At 41.0% G+C, this 15792-nt stretch overlaps 2 protein-coding genes across 2 annotated transcripts in view; one reads left to right on the top strand and one right to left on the bottom strand.

The window, feature by feature from the left end:
* LOC126480809 (phosphatidylserine lipase ABHD16A) overlaps positions 1 to 15792 on the bottom strand; it is a 160218-nt gene that overhangs the window by 14172 nt on the left and 130254 nt on the right. The gene's annotated exons all lie outside the window — the stretch shown is intronic.
* LOC126480810 (uncharacterized) overlaps positions 10672 to 15792 on the top strand; it is a 32756-nt gene continuing 27635 nt past the window's right edge. Inside the window, exon 1 of the mRNA XM_050104135.1 lies at positions 10672 to 10786. Within this exon, the coding sequence (XP_049960092.1) occupies positions 10705 to 10786 (82 nt within the window). The 5' untranslated portion in view covers positions 10672 to 10704. The remainder of the gene's footprint in view (positions 10787 to 15792) is intronic.

Raw genomic sequence — 15792 nt, 5'->3', positions numbered from 1 at the left:
CAAGGCTTATGACAGGGTGCCATGCGCGGCCTCACATGCTTCACCGCGAAGGTAAGCGCCTGCTGGCCACAGACTGGTCGGCGACAAAGAGGCCTACGCTTACACACGCGCCGCCCGTGGCAAGGGCAGACAGACATTCGATTCGCTTATCGACGTATGTTCGGCGGCAATGACACCATGACAACTTCTCTGCAGTTTAATTATCGCTAGAGCCAAATTCCATGCTTTGTTCAAATTAAAACCATTATCTCTATTTAATAAATTATTAGCTAATCTAATCTCTATGGCTTCCTTGAAGACAGAATCCCAAATGGAAGAGGTGGATGTTCACATCACTGTAGTTCATGGAATGCCCTATATCAATACAATGTTCGGCCACAGCTGACTTGTCTGGCTGTGATAAGCATGCGTATGAACGGTGAGTGTTGTTTGACCTCTGTATGTTTCCTCACAATTTCCGCAGGGAATCTGACAAACCCGCCTTACGAAGCAATAAATCGACCTTTACAGAGACGAGTAAAGCTGCAATCTTCGTGGGAGGCCAGAAGATCACGTTAACACAGTGTTTCTAGAGAATACGGCCTATCTTCGAAGAAAGAGCACCCATACCGAAGATACACAGGCTTATCATAGCCAGACAAGTCAGCTGTGGCCGAACATTGTATTGATACAGGGCATTCCATGAAATACAATGATGTGAAGATTCTAACATCTACCTCTTCCTTCTGGGATTCTGTCTTCAAGGAAGCTATAGAAATTAGATTACCTAATAATTTATTAAACAGAGATAATGGTTTTAATTTGGACAAAGCATGGAATCCGGCTCTCGAGATAATTAAACTGCAGAGAAGTCGTCATGGTGTCATCGATAATCGTATCGAATGTCCGTACGCCTTCGACACAGGCGGTGCAAGCTGCGTGTGTAAGTTTATCTCCTTGCCGCCGACCGGCGTCTATGACTCGCAGGCGCATATCGCTGCGGTGAAGGATATACGGCCGCGCTTGGCACCTTATCGTTATTCTTCCAACAGGTGGTGGCCAAATTACGCGGCCGAAATATCAATAATAGAAACTTTATTTAAGCGGCTGCATGCCCGACATACAGATGACTGTAAGACAGCATCATTCCACGGGAGGGTCGCCGCGATCCAAATCGATACGGCAACGAAAGTTAATAGACGCCCTCGACGGTCGAAACTGCGCATGTACATTTCGTTTCATATCATACCCGTGTCCCATTAAGTCAAACGTTGCGCTCGACGCCATATTGGACCAGAGTAAACGGGAAACGACAGCTGCTTACTACTACAGTGCGGCTCGAAATGGACTTCTCACAAAACGGAAGTAATCTGAACAACTACATGAAACTTTTACGAACGGAAGCGCTAAAGAAACGCGTTGTGATAAATCTTTAGTCAAAAATTTATCACATTCATTCCTGTTCACATGTGCTAGCTGTGACTGCCAATGATTTTAGTTTCAGAGGACAATAAAGCTACTTTGTTTCTTCCTTGCAGCAATTTTATTTCATTTCTTAATTTTTTCTGGGACATTGACCTGATAAATCAACTTCACTTCCAATGGAAAACAACGGCTGTATGTTTGTATCTGCGCTGGAATTTTCATTCGTGTTTTCAGCCTGAAAGTATGGTATTGCTTTAAATGATAACGGTAACGGTAAGCTGTATTGAAATTTAATTTATACTATTGTTTGAAGTTCATTCTAACATATTATGTAGTATGAATCATATTTCTAATAAATGACTATTGTTAAGTGTCGCAAAGAAACTTTTGACAAGCTTTGTCCAAAATTACGAGATGTGCTTCGGCTTTTCGATTATGTTACCGTTTGTGTAGAGTTTTTCACCATCATCATCATTTTCTTTCAGCAGTAAATACAATAACGAATCGTGATCACTAATTTGAGAGACAAGCGTCTACTTGGACGAAGCGTTCACGACTGCTCAACAGGCCACTTGCACGTGTCGCCGTCAGGCAGCGCCTTATGAGCCAGCGCTATCAACAAAATACTTTTATTTTCTCCACACTGTAGTGGCAGTAAAAAACGATTTCCATAGGTTAGCTAAATTTAGCACACAGCAACGTATTACCTGAAATGACCCAAACGTAAAGTAGCCAGCGATTGTATTTTCCACAGCAAGCCCTTCATATTTTATGCTGTAGAGTACTTTGAAATTAAATATCACAGTAACTGTGTCCAATATCGAAAAACAAACAGGCAAAAAAATGGTTCAAATGGCTCTGAGCACTATGCGACTTAACTTCTGAGGTCATCAGTCGCCTAGAACTTAGAACTAATTAAACCTAACTAACCTAAGGACATCACACACATCCATGCCCGAGGCAGAATTCGAACCTGCGACCGCAGCGGTCACGCGGTTCCAGACTGAAGCGCCTTTAACCGCACGGCCACACCGGCCGGCTACAAACAGGCACTTAATCATCTTGCTATGATATGAAACGAGAAGATACAAAGGATGTAAATTTTTTGTTCCCATTTGTATCGTCAGAACCGAATGAAAGGTATTACACACAAACAGTGAAGGAAGTACAAATGCGAAATAACACGCTTAATTTTTTAAAGGAAGAGAACCTCTGCTGAAAAACTAAATCCAGGAACTGCTGTAGCTTTGCTGTATGCTTTCTACTCTGTGGTTGAGCTACAACAATATTCGGTCACAATGAACAGCGATGAGCGGAAGTAGAAATAGGTCCACATTTCCGGACGGCATGTTGCTTCGTAATGTTATCCTCGATGACCGTGCGAATTCCACGTCTCGGCGATTCTTTGCTGCCTTCACACCCTTTCACGTCGTAACGGTAGTTGCCTCACTGGCACCGACCGCAACAAGTCTTTGCCGAAGAACAAATCTCGTCCACGGTTCAGGAGGGGGAGGGCAGCAAGAACGGATGCCGTTATTAGGTACGTCTATGCACTACTGTGCCGCACTTCAAGGATGTAGGCGAAGAATACAGCCGTGCCACCAAAATCTTCGTTCACCTGCATAAGAATATCCTGGTATGCAATACGATGCTACGAACCACAGTGATTTCCTTCAGTGTTTCGAAGCTCTCATTTACACTATCTGGCTGCTTTTAAAAATAGACGAATGAATCAAGATGCACCGGTAAAGTTATAACAACAGAAACAATGTACTACATTTACCTGAACGCAAATGACATCGACGGGTAATCTCAATTCATCTACCATGAACTGTGTTCTTTAATTTTGCTGTAAATTGTAATAGAGAACACTAATTCGAATTTTGTTTTAGCGGTTTATTAACTTCTTGGTCATGGTGCATCACGATATCTAACTGCATCCAATACTTTCAACACTGATCGTGAACAGCCACAAAGGTCTCTTAGGGTATAGTTACGAATATTTGGTTAACTTATTTCGAATTTCAGGCCGAATTACGACCTTAAACAAATCTACGAAGCGATGATTCGAGTATTTACTATGCTCAAACCACTACAATAAAATCGATAAATATACTTACATTGCCCTTGTCTTCCAAATATAACCTAATATGGGCATTTATGATGGTCATGAGGGCCTATTTTCGATCAACCGAATAAAGAACGCTCGTCAGGTGAATGAGAAAGTCACGCTGTTGGCACAAGGCATAAACATACAGGTCCATGACGTACCTATCAATATCCTCACTATACATCCTGCGTTTTGTCGTAAACTTTCTCTATAAGAATTGACTTTATTCAACTTATCGCCGATTTTGTAAATAATATTAATGACTACAAAGCAGAACTGAAAAAGTTATTTCCTTTGAAATATTTTCATGTTTTCCACACACTTTTCCTTACGAGTTACAATGCTATATCCGTTAACTGGACAATAGGTTTACCGCAACGAAAATCCTGTAATGTGCCAACAGTCAATGGAAACGTGCGACGCATGTTCATGCAATGGCCTCGCTAAACATCAGTTTGAAAGATTTTCGATTAATGTCACTGAACAAGCATGAAATGTGATAACGGTGTATTGCATCACGTCGCATCAGAGACATCCGTAAAAATGCTGGGAGTTTGCAGCGTGTGACTAGGTGGTAGATAAAAAAAATGCACATGTGGCCTATCAAGTCAGACCACCTGGACATCGTGGCTTAGCAAATCAATGACGAGATTTTTTGTTAACTAAAGAAGTGAGTGTGTCCACGCCAGGAATGCCTTAACGTCCTGCACATTGAGAAAAGTCATTTTACAGCATTAACTGACAGACCAGTGACACGACTGCAGTTTTCCCTTTAGTTAGGCAGTTCTCTTAAATATCAGCGAGGAAGAAAACTGCAACCAACCACACTTATTGAATGAATAATAGGTAACACGGATGTATCCCCATAACTAGTTTCGAATCTAGGCCCATCGTCAGACGGCAACGAGCACCTCTTGTAAAAATTTCCAATGTTTGTCTTCAGGAAATACTGACATTTCTGCGGTTTACGAGTTTTCTGGGCCATCGGAGATACAGTTTACCTCTATCATTTCTAACGCAAACACGGTTTTCACAGACATTGTTAGTTATGATACTGCCCGCAATAACTTTTAACTGAAGTCAGTAGGCGTGTGTCTTCAGCATTACCGAAGCATTTGAGATCGTAGCTTGTGCTGGACGGTAAGCGGAAATGATTGCCCATTATCTATGAACTTTCGTTTGCAGTATTGCCTAGAAAATCAATCAGCACTCTACACAGAGACTTCACCTAGAAAATGCATACGTGATTTATTGCGAAGACATTCGGAGACTCTTGTAATTTAGCGCACTGAAGCTACTGTGGTGACTGCGAACAAAATCGTTTAACTTAAGGTCCATGCAAATGATCAAACTTGGTTGTCAAATCTACTGTTTTCTTTCCATGAGTTTGTCGAACAAGAGGGCAGACGTATAATGTATTTTGTCAAATTTAGCCTCACATTCGAAGCAGCTGGCATACTGTGCGAATTGGGTCGCTAAGTGTTTCGACACTAGTTTGAATGGCTACCCACGTAAACAAAGTATTACTTACAGTGACATCAGCATTGTGTACAAAGAAGCAAAAGAAAACAAGACGTTGGGCCACGGAGTGGTTGAAAGTCAGAGATAAATGTATCCATAAACATCTAATGAAAGTTCATTACAATACTACCACGTGGGAATTTATGCAGTAAGTGAACCGTGGAAGACCCGGATAGCTTAGATTCTTTTATTTTAATTCACTGCACACTTGCTTGTACGTTGTGCGTAAAATATTGATTTTCTTATTAATATCCCGCGTAATATACGGATGGGAAACGCAACACCGCTACCATTCTGGTAACTGCCAGTGCTCTTGTTTTTGTACTTCTTGGATCGTAGTTTTCACAACTGTGGTAACCTACAATACCGTGAGAAAACTCTTTCTCGCTAAAAATACGCGGTAAAACAAACAACGTCCGCCAGCTTGTCAAATATGACATCAATCAAAGTTTCTCTCAAGCACACCAAACGAAGCCGCACACTCTAAATACCTGACAAACTAGTAAAGTCTGACAAGTCGTTTAATTGTTAACAAGAACCTTTAAAATCGTGCATGAAGTCTGCTTCCCACAAACTGGAAGCGTCACGTGCGGAACCGTAGCTTTAATGAAGCTGATCGTATCCGCTTTTGAACAGCATTTCATGTTAGCAGTTCATCTAAAAGTTCAATACTATCTATTTGCAATTCATAACGTATGGACCACATAACTCACTGACTGACTAAGTTTAAGACTATAAAAGTTTGAGGTTCGTTCTGTGGCCAGTCCGAGATTTTTTTTTCTTTTTTTCACTTACTGGTTCTTTAATCATTGGCTACTTTGTATACTAAAAGGAAAACTTTAAATTACAACGTCGTTAAGGATTCACGTTAAAATGATAAAAATTACAATCCTGTGATATCTGCCTGTGTCACTTCACAGGGTGCAGGAGGGCGGCCATAACTTCCCCGGTACGACCACGCCCAATTACATTAGATCGATACTACCTTCGGGCTGAGGACAATTTTATTTTTGTGATGCAGCAGTTAGTAGTCTACATCCTCGAAAAGGAAGTGAAGGAAACTATTCCGAAGAATGGGTTACTATTAAAAATTCTGAACGCTATATAAGGAATGTCCTGCTTGGAAAAAAAAAAAAAAAAGTGTTAAAATGTGTATCAATGCACAGTGCAGATATCGTACCCAGCAGTACCAGAATATGATTTTGAATGATGTAATTTCTCACAGTGAAGAATTTGCAAAAACAAGTTTCCAGATGCACATTTAAGACTCGATGCGCATTACTACATAGTAATCATGCATTAAACAAACTTAGCCATTATGAAACTACGCATACCATCAAATTTCCATAATTTTATATGGCGGACTATCATCAAATAAATACGACAGCCTTTTTTTATACATTGATCTTATCTCCACCCATCTTCGAATTCTGGGAATGGTCTTACAGGAGGGCGATGTATGTACGTCGTCAGGAGATCATCAAAAATCTATGGAAATGCTTAAGGATACCGATAACGAAAATTTTTAGACTACAGTTCATAACTGGATCATTTATGACTATAAATCTGAGAAAACTGCCACTGAATTTTCATATCTCATAAAATGCTAGAGTATAAAATAATTGAAAATGCTAATACTGCATTTCATAAGCAGAAATATGACTATAAATCTCAGAAAAGAGAGACCAACTGAAACAAGTTCTTATTTCCATCTTTCATAACTAATGTCTCACAAAGCACTATACTGCCCATATAAAGAAAACAAACTTGTGGATTGCTGTCGCACACATATTACGAATTAAGAAACATTAATATTCTTTTTGCGAGGCATGATATTAAAAATTTATTTCATTAGTCTCTTCATTGGTGGTAGGATAATTTAATCCCGTCGATGTAGAAGTCGTAAAATGGCTCAAATGGCTCTGAGCACTATGGGACTCAACATCTTAGGTCATAAGTCCCCTAGAACTTAGAACTACTTAAACCTAACTAACCTAAGGACTCACACACACCCATGCCCGAGGCAGGTTTTCGAACCTGCGACCGTAGCAGTCACGCGGTTCCGGACTGCGCGCCTAGAACCGCGAGGCCACCGCGGCCGGCGTAGAAGTCGTAAAAACGTTTCTAAATTATAAATGTTAATGATTATAAGTATGATATTAACATTAATTAACGTTTAACAAGACTTTACCAGATGGAGCAGCTGAGGTGCTTTCGCAAGTCTGAAAGCATCATACCCCAATACGGCAGAAGACCAAGTTGCTGACAGAGGAGACAAGGCAATGAGACTGTAACACATCTCGGTCGTTGTAGGTTGGTCGTTGGCGCCTGCGCATTTCCCCTTGGCGATATTGAGCGAACCGAGCCTGCACGAACCCCTCCGATTCTCTTTAGTGATATTGAACGGACTGGAACTGACAGCGAAGTAAAGCGGAAATACTGGGCAATATTCAACTGCTTGTTTATTCGCTAATAATCTCGCTAACATCAATGTTAACGCATACTCTGTGTGTGTGTGTGTGTGTGTGTGTGTGTGTGGGGGGGGGGGGGGGGGGGGGGGGGGGGGGGGGGGGGGGAGAGCGCGCTAGTTCCCAAATAATTCATTACGTATCACTTTTGTTCATCCCTAATTATTCCCATGACTAAGAGCATGTCATGTAGAATCTACAGAAAAAATCGCATCTACATGAATAACACGGTTTAGTGATGCGAAGAGAAGATAAGGCTGGCAGTTCACAGATACCATATTCAAAAACTATTTTCTTATGGTGGTAGATGCTTTTTCTGTTTGGCTACTCCATTAATATCAACAATCATGGTTTTCTTAATTTCGAACTGACACCAAATAGCGGTGGTGGAGCCAAGGTTTTAAAAACATCCACAACAATAAAATACCTGTCGTGCAGCTTCGCCGCATGCTGCAAGGCTTTCGGTTTGACTGCTACGGAAGATTCACGTTACTTTACGCTGCTTATTTACACACAGAACTTCCCAGCTAGAAATAAAGACGATAGTCCTTATAAATTCCCACCAACTATAAATGAATTTTCGTTGTTGATAAACCACCTAAAACAATGGACTTTATGATGGCAGTGTATTTCAGATTACCCATTAAATGAAACACACTCTACAACACTGATTTAAAAAAAAAGTAAAGTGCCAAAAACGGCAACAGAAACGTGATCAGAAATACCATTAGATTTTCGATAAGGAACGCCAGTGCATCAGGGACCAACCTAAAAGCGTTATGGCAAAAGTGCTGTGACTGCACGACGGACAGAACTATACTAACAGAATAAGCCTGACATAATGCTCAAGGATTAGTCGAGGAACAGTTCACTGAAATCGCAGTTAGTAACAATAACTTACAAGTAACACAAAAAAATAAATAAAAACGTACTATATTCTGACTAAATCAGTCCGGATTTCGCGACATGTTCATACAACAACTACGACCGGCTTATGAACAGTAGCCTTATTACACCAAAGGTAAAAACATCTCATTTAGTGGCACGTTCGTGGAACTCTGAAGTCTGGATGCATTTAACTGTGACGCAACAGTAATTCTAGTGGGGATACTTGCGGAAACTTTCCCTAAGAGTTAAAAGTAGTGTACAACTCCTCACCATCTCTTAAGTCGCAGCTTTATCATCGAACAAATGGCGTATTACAGCTTTTCTTCAGAATTTTTGTTTCTACTCATTTTCTGAATGGTGCTTGGCATAAACGGTACGCGGACATACCGGTACTGAGGTACAGCAAACTCTCGATTGTCCGCGACCGGATTTTCTGCTCTGCGGATTATCGTTGGCCTGTTTCTCTAATTTCTATTTGCTGCTGAAACTTTTTCTTTAACTCGGGAGTGGTCGCCAGTGAGCGACAATCTCAATCCCACGTTAGAATACGTTCAAATGGTTCAAATGCACTATGGGACTTAACACCTGTGGTCATCAGTCCCCTAGAACTTAGAACTACTTAAACCTAACTAACCTAAGGACATCACACACATCCATGCCCGAGGCAGGATTCGAACCTGCGGCCGTAGCAGTCGCGCGGTTCCGGACTGAGCGCCTTAGTTAGAATACGTGTGCAGTAAACAATATGCTGCACGAGCATTGAAAGAGCTGGACTGTATTTTGTTTCAAGTTAGTGTAAGGTAATGTAAAACGGGACTGTACAGCATTCTTTGTAAGTACCGCATTTTCACATGGACTATGATGATTAAAGTAGAATTTAATATAAACGTTAGTTAAGAGATTTTAATTATGATACTGTAATGTTTACAGTCCTAATACGTTACTGTGTACTTCAATTGTGGACTATTCGCGGTTTTCAAGTCCTCAGTGACCCCGGATAATCGAGTTTACTGTATGCTCAAGAGTGAGAGAGCAAACCTAATATAGCACGAATCAACGCGCTAACTATGTAGTGAAAGCCTACTTACATAGTTTGAAGAACCAGCATTAAGTCAGGAATGTATAAAAACACTCCAGCCCCTGTGGATGCTCCTGTAGGGGCCGCGACATCAGGATAACACTATTTATAGCATGTGCTACGATGCTAACTACAACAAGCTCCACATTATTAGAGTTAATACAGAACCGAGACTACACCGATAATTCAACATTTCTTACTGAAAACTGCCATTTCCTTACGAAGCATGCTAGATGCCACACAAAAAACCACTGCATTACACATCCTTTAATCGCCGGAAAATGGTAATGTATTAACAAAATTGCAGTTCAAAAACACTGTACGACTTTCGACAACTGTTCTGCGAATTTTTATATGTTTCTATTTTTAATTCACTTTTTTTCATGACGACGGTCATCATTTACGTCGTACATACTCAAAAAAAAGATCAACGCATTTCGGTGCCTCGAAGTGTGTGATACGGGGGTTTCTCGACTGCCTTTGTCTTCGCTTCCTTTCTCTACCCAACACACTTTGTTCACTATATCCACGTCGCTTAGCTGCTCAAACCCACGTTAACAGGAATCACTATTTAAAACTCCTGGAAGTTTCTGTCGTCCACGTCTTCACAACCAGACATCTGTACTGTAAAATAAACAGTAGACAACAAACTAAAACTGATCGAGATACGAACTGAAGCTGCTGCGAGACTGGACAACATTCACCGACTGCTGGACATAAACATCGAGCGTAGTGTGCGCTGACATAAAACTTCCTGGCAGATTAAAACTGTGTGCTGGACCGAGACTCGAATTCGGGACCCGAGTTCGAGTCTCGGTCCGCCACACAGTTTTAATGTGCCAGGAAGTTTCAGATCTAGTCGATATTTAGCAGTCGAGCCACGATATACTTGGGTTCGGCGCGGCGCGCTGTCTAAGAGGAGGAGCGGAGGAGAGGGACGCTGCCGCATTTGGAAGTCGCAGGCGCCCGAACACATTCAACAGACCAACACGGACCAAATTATGAAGCAGGTTCCTGACGTTGCGTCGCTCTCTCTGCAACAAAGCCCTGCGAGCTGAATGCTTGCTGGGACATCAATCAGCGAGACCAGTCAAGGGTACAGAAGAGAAGAGGCGTGAAATCTGGGCTCGGATGTGGGGGAGTAGGTCAGCTAGGGGGAGACGCAGACAGCTGAGTCAGCGGCCGGTCGGTATAAGGTGGGCGGAGGACGGCGCCGCCGCCAGTACTCGCTCAGCATGGTGGCCGCTCCCGCCTTGCCGCAAACTTCCGCGGCACTCCTCTGCCTCGTTCTGACCGGTGCCCTGTCCGCACCATACAGTAAGTATTTACTGCCATCCGGTGAATGTGGGGGTCGCTGATAACCCTTCACGACTGTTTGGGTTTACACTTATCTTTTGTTTGCAGCTGGGTTATTTTCTTTGCACGATTCTTGGACAATTTTCTGTGGTTGTCATACTCAAGTGCTCGCTGTTTGGACTCCAGTTTAACCGTGAACTGGACATGCCGCACGCTGCCCTAGCTAACATTTCTTGCTGCTGTCTAAAAATTAAAGACAAACCAAAAGGCTATACCGAACCGTAAGAAGTGTTATAGGCAAGGAAAATGTCATACGGCAATACCTCTTTACACATGTCCAATTCAGAGTTTGGATTGGACTTCAAACAGCGAAAATCTGAAGAACACAAACTGGGAGGTTGTCGAAATGAAAGGACAATAATGGACACCCAAAAACTTTTAAGTCATCCATCTCGCTGAGTACGCCTGACAGTTCCCGTGCCGCTTACTCCGCTCGAAGAACACCAGAATCAGCCAGTTACTTCATGAAGTCATTTAAGACTCTTACTGGTCAACAAGGAAAACCTTTTTCTAAACGTGAAGTCACGGCAAATTAAGTAGATTCTTCGTTTTGTTTTTAGTTGAAAAATTATTTGGTTTTTGTTCGATAATACAGCCGCAGAGAAACTTATGTCGTGAGTACATTAGCTGACGAAATATAGGGTGAATGTAAACTCCAACAACAAAATACCAGAGGTTGTTCACAAACATTTTATGAGTACTACGGCGTGCTGAAAAGTAATGCCTCCTAAAAGCTTCAGTCTTGCTTATTCAGACATCATCTAGGGATCAACATGCAGGAAAATTTCGGCATTTCAGATGATACTCCATGTTTTGTATTTCTCCACAATCGCACTTACTGTCATCAGGTTCTAAAAGGGCCCATTTTCTCGGATTCATTTTTACAAGGGCTACACCAGTTCTGATACGGTTTAGCATTTTCGATGACTTTTAGTTTAATTCAACACCACTAGGTGGAAGTTCTGAAACGGGGTAGCCAACCCCTGAGAAACCGTTATCTTTATTTTAGTCTTTTTAATCCATAAGGGTTAACCATATAGTGGATGGCGCTCGGCCAATGTCTATTTCTGCTTGATCACGAGAAAACTCATGAAACATTAAATAAAACACGCTTTATTAACAGTCTATATCTTTATTCTTCATATCAACACATTTATTTCACCACACAGTCGCCCTGGCGATGAACACATTTCTCCCAATGAGAGCCCATTTCGTCGATACCATCACTGTAGATATTTGACTTTGTTGACATAGCCACAACCTCACCTATATCTGCACCGTTTCGTCACTATCAAATATGGAGGACGATCGATGACAGTAAACCCAAGGCATCTGATTGTTGCAGATGTCGCAGCGCTTATATGTGGTCTGGCATTGTCGTCCTGAAGAAGATGGAGTTCCATGTGGGGGCAAACTCATCGAATTATTAACTTACAGCGCACTGTTTCTCACGCACCAACATAGTTACGCTGCACACCACTATGTTACAAGCTACAATTTGGAGCCCTCTAGAGGCAAAGAGTTGCAATTTGCGACAGCGAAAAGGGAAAGCCAACCTGTATGTGCATGACATCTAATACCTTAACAGATACTGATAATATGGAGGCATTACTTTTAAGCACGCCCTCGTATTTTGATTAAGGGTATTAACAGTTTGCTGTAAGGGATCCACGGACTATAATGGCTTTTTGCATAGTAATTGCATTTTCTTTGATTTCTTACTCTAATCTGTCTTTTTATATGTATTGCACTAAAAAAACTGCAAAACACTGCCAATAATACCGACTGTACGGGTCGTATATCTTGTTTGGAAACCAACTTTGCCTAGTCACTTAACGGCCCTTGCTGTCGGCAACAGTAATGCTCACTTGGGGCCGTAATTCTGACTGGGGAAAAATCACGTATGGAGGTTCCTCAAGCCTCAATCTTATGTCCACTACTGTTCCTCATATACTTGAACAATCTTCCATCTAATATATAACAAGCAAATTTAGTTCTTTTTGCAGATAAATTAGTACTGTAATCAATCCAAGCATACATACTAGACGGTAAACATAGTACTTAACAGTATCATCAACTGGTTTTCTACAAATGGTCTCATCCGCAATTTTAAAAAGACAACATATTCAGTTATTCAAGTCCAGAGGTACTGCACCAATAAGTGTAGCACATGGCGAGGAAACAATAAATAGTGTCGAAACTTCAAAATTCTTAGGTGTCCATATTAATGCGGATTTAAGTTGGAGCAAGGGCATTTTGGAACTCCTAAAAAAATTTAGTTCAGCAACATTTGCAATTCGAATCGTTGCAAATATTAGGGAAAGACAAATCAGTAAGTTAACATATTTTCATTCAATAACGTCTCACGGAATAATGTTCTGGGGTAACTCATCTTTAAGAAAGAAAGTCTTAATTGCACAAAAACGTGCAGTAAGACTAATATGTGGTGCTCACCTACAATCATCTTGCAGGCGTCTGTTTAAGGAGGTTGGCATTCTGACTACTGCTTCACAGTATATTCAGTCCCTCATTAACCCCGTAGTAAACAATCGACTGCAGTTCAGAGGGAACAATGATGTACATAAGAGGGGCTTTTGAAAAGTACGTGGAAAAATAAAAACTACTTACGTGTTTGGTGCAAACCTTTTTTATTTTTAGACAGTTTCCTTTCAGACTTACACACTTCGTCCAACGCTGTTCTAATTTGTTGATCCCTTTCGAATAATAGGAATTGACCAAGTCTTCAAAATAGCTATTAGTTGTTGCAATCACCTCCTTGTTTGAATAAAATCTTTGTCCCGCCAGCCATTTCTTCAAACTGGGGGAAGAAATAGTAGTTCAAGGGAGTCAAATCTGAAGAATAATAAGGGATGTGAAACGTGTTGGAATCCTATTTCCATTAATTTTGCGACCACAACTGCTGAGATGTGTGCTGATGCATTGTCGTGACGGAAAAGGACTTTTTTGCGGTCCAATCGCCGGAGGTTTTCTTGCAGCCCGGTTTTCAAACAGTCCAATAACGATGAATAATATGCACCTGTAATAGTTTTACCCTTTTCCAGATAGTCGATGAGAATTATCCTTTGCGAATTCCAAAAGACAGTCCGAAGGAATGGTCTTCGCTTTTTTGGTGCAGATTCTCCCTTGGTAGCCCATTGTTAAGATTTTGCTTGGTCTCAGGAGTATAGTAATGTATCCATGTTTCCTCCACAGTGACGAAACGACGCTCAAAGTCCTGTGGATTCTTCCTATACAGCTCCAAAGCATCCTTGCAACACTTCACACGATTCCTTTTTTGGTCAAGCGTGAGCAATGCACTAGCAATCTCACGCACATTAACTCATCTGTCATCCTTCACCATACCATGGATTTTAACAATGATTTGAGTCATGACCTCCACAGGGCGTCCAAAACGTTCAGCATCACTTGTGCCCATATGACCACTCCGAAAATTTTGAAACCACTTATAAACTGGACTATTTATCAACTGTAATGTTTATCAAGCTTCTCTTTAGTTTCCTGAGGCGTTTTGCCATTCATAAAGTAATGTTTAATCACCACATGAAATTCTTTTTCGTCCATTTTTTGACAATCACCCGACTTCCTTAATACACACGAATGCCAAACACAAAGAAATAGACCAATATGGCGAAACTTGGTGTACGTTCTTTCCAAAGATGCTACAAACTAAACATGACCTCTGATCACTTACCAATAAATTTAAAATGTGTGACAGAGAGCACAGTAACATTTTAAACAAACTGAGAAAGTCTCTCTTTGACAACTACTCCTCTTCTGTAGAAAGTGGTGGGTATGAATTAATAACTCATAGCTGTATATCTTTTTTGGGTAAAAACCGTTTAGAAGTGTTCATAATGTAACCATATGTACAAATTAATATGTGATGTGAAAGTAAAATGACTCATTCCACATCATTACAATCTATCGATCAAAATGATCCCTGGAACATGCAACTAGCAATGATCTTCACCCTCAAACTTGCATTCACTACAGCTCAATTCTGTATCTCCCCCCCCCCCCTTCTGGAAACGTTAGTTGTATATCAATAGCATTGCACAGTAGTATGGGTACTTTTACTGATGAATAGTTGCCCAATATGCACCTCATGTATGGCTTCACTGAATGCAATAGAAGAGTGGAACAATAATGCTATGCTCAGGTGTCCTTGCAGCTGTGGCAAGCACATTGCAGTGCAGTGTTTTGTCTGGTGGTTGTTGCTATACCCTGTGATTGGGGTGCATGATTTGCTAATTTCATATTACAGACTTTTTCACTGACTCTGTAGTATGTTTTCAAAAGGCAAAAGATAAATAGCGTAACAAGCCATTTAAACCAAAATTAGATTACTACTCTGTAGGATCCACCAGAGTGTGCTAGCCCTTTATAACAAAATAATCAGAAAATACCCCTGACAAACTCTGAACTTGAAGTGGAGTTTGGGATAGCCCTGTACAGGAAACAGGATTTTACAGTGGCTTTTTTTAAAAGCAACAATGCAGCATTCTCTTGGTGTCATTGAAGGAAACTGTTGAAAGGTGAAACACAGATAGCTACACATGTTCCATCAATTAATGGATGTCTTTCAGGCCAGCAGTACTGGAGTTACTGATATGAGACATAGACCAAGAGGAAATTTGCAATGATGGGGAATTTGGGAAATATGTTTTTTATGCTGAAGAGAAAAAAATACCTGAGGACTTTCAGCTAATGTTTAGGGAAAAATTAATGCAAGACCATATAGAAACAAATGAGAGACCACACAGAAACAAGTGCAAGATGACACAGAAACAAGTGAAAGACCATATAGAAAGAAATGGACGCCATATAGAAACAAATTCAACATCGCCCAGCTGATGAAACATTGGTGCCCATTTAAAATGATGTGCTTACATATGAGTTTCCTTTTTGCAAACAGTGATTATCCTCCATTCAATTTCTATATATTG

This window comes from Schistocerca serialis, chromosome 5, assembly GCF_023864345.2.
Source record: "Schistocerca serialis cubense isolate TAMUIC-IGC-003099 chromosome 5, iqSchSeri2.2, whole genome shotgun sequence".
Lineage (NCBI taxonomy): Eukaryota > Metazoa > Arthropoda > Insecta > Orthoptera > Acrididae > Schistocerca > Schistocerca serialis.
This window is presented reverse-complemented; position numbering and strand designations above follow the sequence as displayed.